Source organism: Austrofundulus limnaeus, unplaced genomic scaffold (assembly GCF_001266775.1).
Source record: "Austrofundulus limnaeus strain Quisiro unplaced genomic scaffold, Austrofundulus_limnaeus-1.0 Scaffold1952, whole genome shotgun sequence".
Taxonomy (NCBI): domain Eukaryota; kingdom Metazoa; phylum Chordata; class Actinopteri; order Cyprinodontiformes; family Rivulidae; genus Austrofundulus; species Austrofundulus limnaeus.
In genome coordinates this window covers 28793-29757 of record NW_013954354.1, presented here as the reverse complement: position 1 = coordinate 29757, position 965 = coordinate 28793, and the positions used below count along the sequence as shown (strand labels likewise).

The 965-nt window shown below is 40.4% G+C and overlaps 1 protein-coding gene across 1 annotated transcript in view; it reads left to right on the top strand.

Annotated features, from left to right (window-relative positions):
- The window catches only part of LOC106536737 (germ cell-specific gene 1-like protein), a 6914-nt gene that overhangs the window by 4432 nt on the left and 1517 nt on the right, over window positions 1-965 (top strand). Inside the window, exon 3 of the mRNA XM_014034057.1 lies at window positions 301-453. Within this exon, the coding sequence (XP_013889511.1) occupies window positions 301-453 (153 nt within the window). The remainder of the gene's footprint in view (window positions 1-300; window positions 454-965) is intronic.

The following is a 965-nucleotide window of genomic DNA, read 5'->3' as shown; positions in this document are numbered from 1 at the left end:
GCTTTTAATGCTTTAATAATGCTTTTTAATGTTTTTTAATGCTTTTTAATACTTTTTAAGGCTTTTAATACCTTTTTAAGGCTTTTTAATGCTTATTTAAAGGCTTTTTAATGCTTTTTAAGGCTTTTAATACCTTTTTAAGGCTTTTTAATGCTTATTTAAAGGCTTTTTAATGCTTTTTAAGGCTTTTTGATACTTTTAATGCTTTTTATGGCAGTGTGTGTCAGCAGGCAGGTCTAGGGTAACACGAGGACTGGAGAACTGATCCCAGACTCTGGGTTTCCTGTTTCCTGTCCCCAGGCGTGCTGTGGCTGTGTGTGGTGGCAGAGAGCCTGTACCTCAGTCTGCTCTTCACCGGCGGCTTCCTGATGATCCTGGAGCAGTGTCCCTGCTTCAGCATCATGAACAAGCTGAAGCTCAGTGCCTTCGCTGCCATGTGCACCGCCCTCTCAGGTAACTGCAGAGCAGCTTTTAACTGGACATGGGCTTTTACGATGTAAAAAGTGTGCATTGCCTTGTAGCATGTCTTTGCCTGCAGCAGTGGATTTGCAGAATGAGCTGCGACCAAGTTCAAATGTGATTTCTATACCAGCTTGTGCCTGTCAAGTCAGCAGGTGTTTGTAATCAGGGTAATTGTGTGACAATATGAAGTTTGAAGAGAATTTTAGTGAAAGTTTCTGTAGCTGGGTTTTGAACCCTGATCTCCCACATGAAAGTCCATGGCATTAACCATGAGACCATCAGAGCAGTGAAAGTACAGTCCCAGTGTTTTTTTTTCTGGGTGTAGATAGAGGCAACATTGCCAATGATGATCGTTGACACAAAACTGCAATATATTTCAACAATAAAGCAATGTTATATAAGATATATAAGTACTGTGTTTAAATATTATTAAAGTATGGTACAGTACCAAGCTGAGCACATAAATCAGGGGCAGTACTGGACCAATACAAGGCTCTATTGAC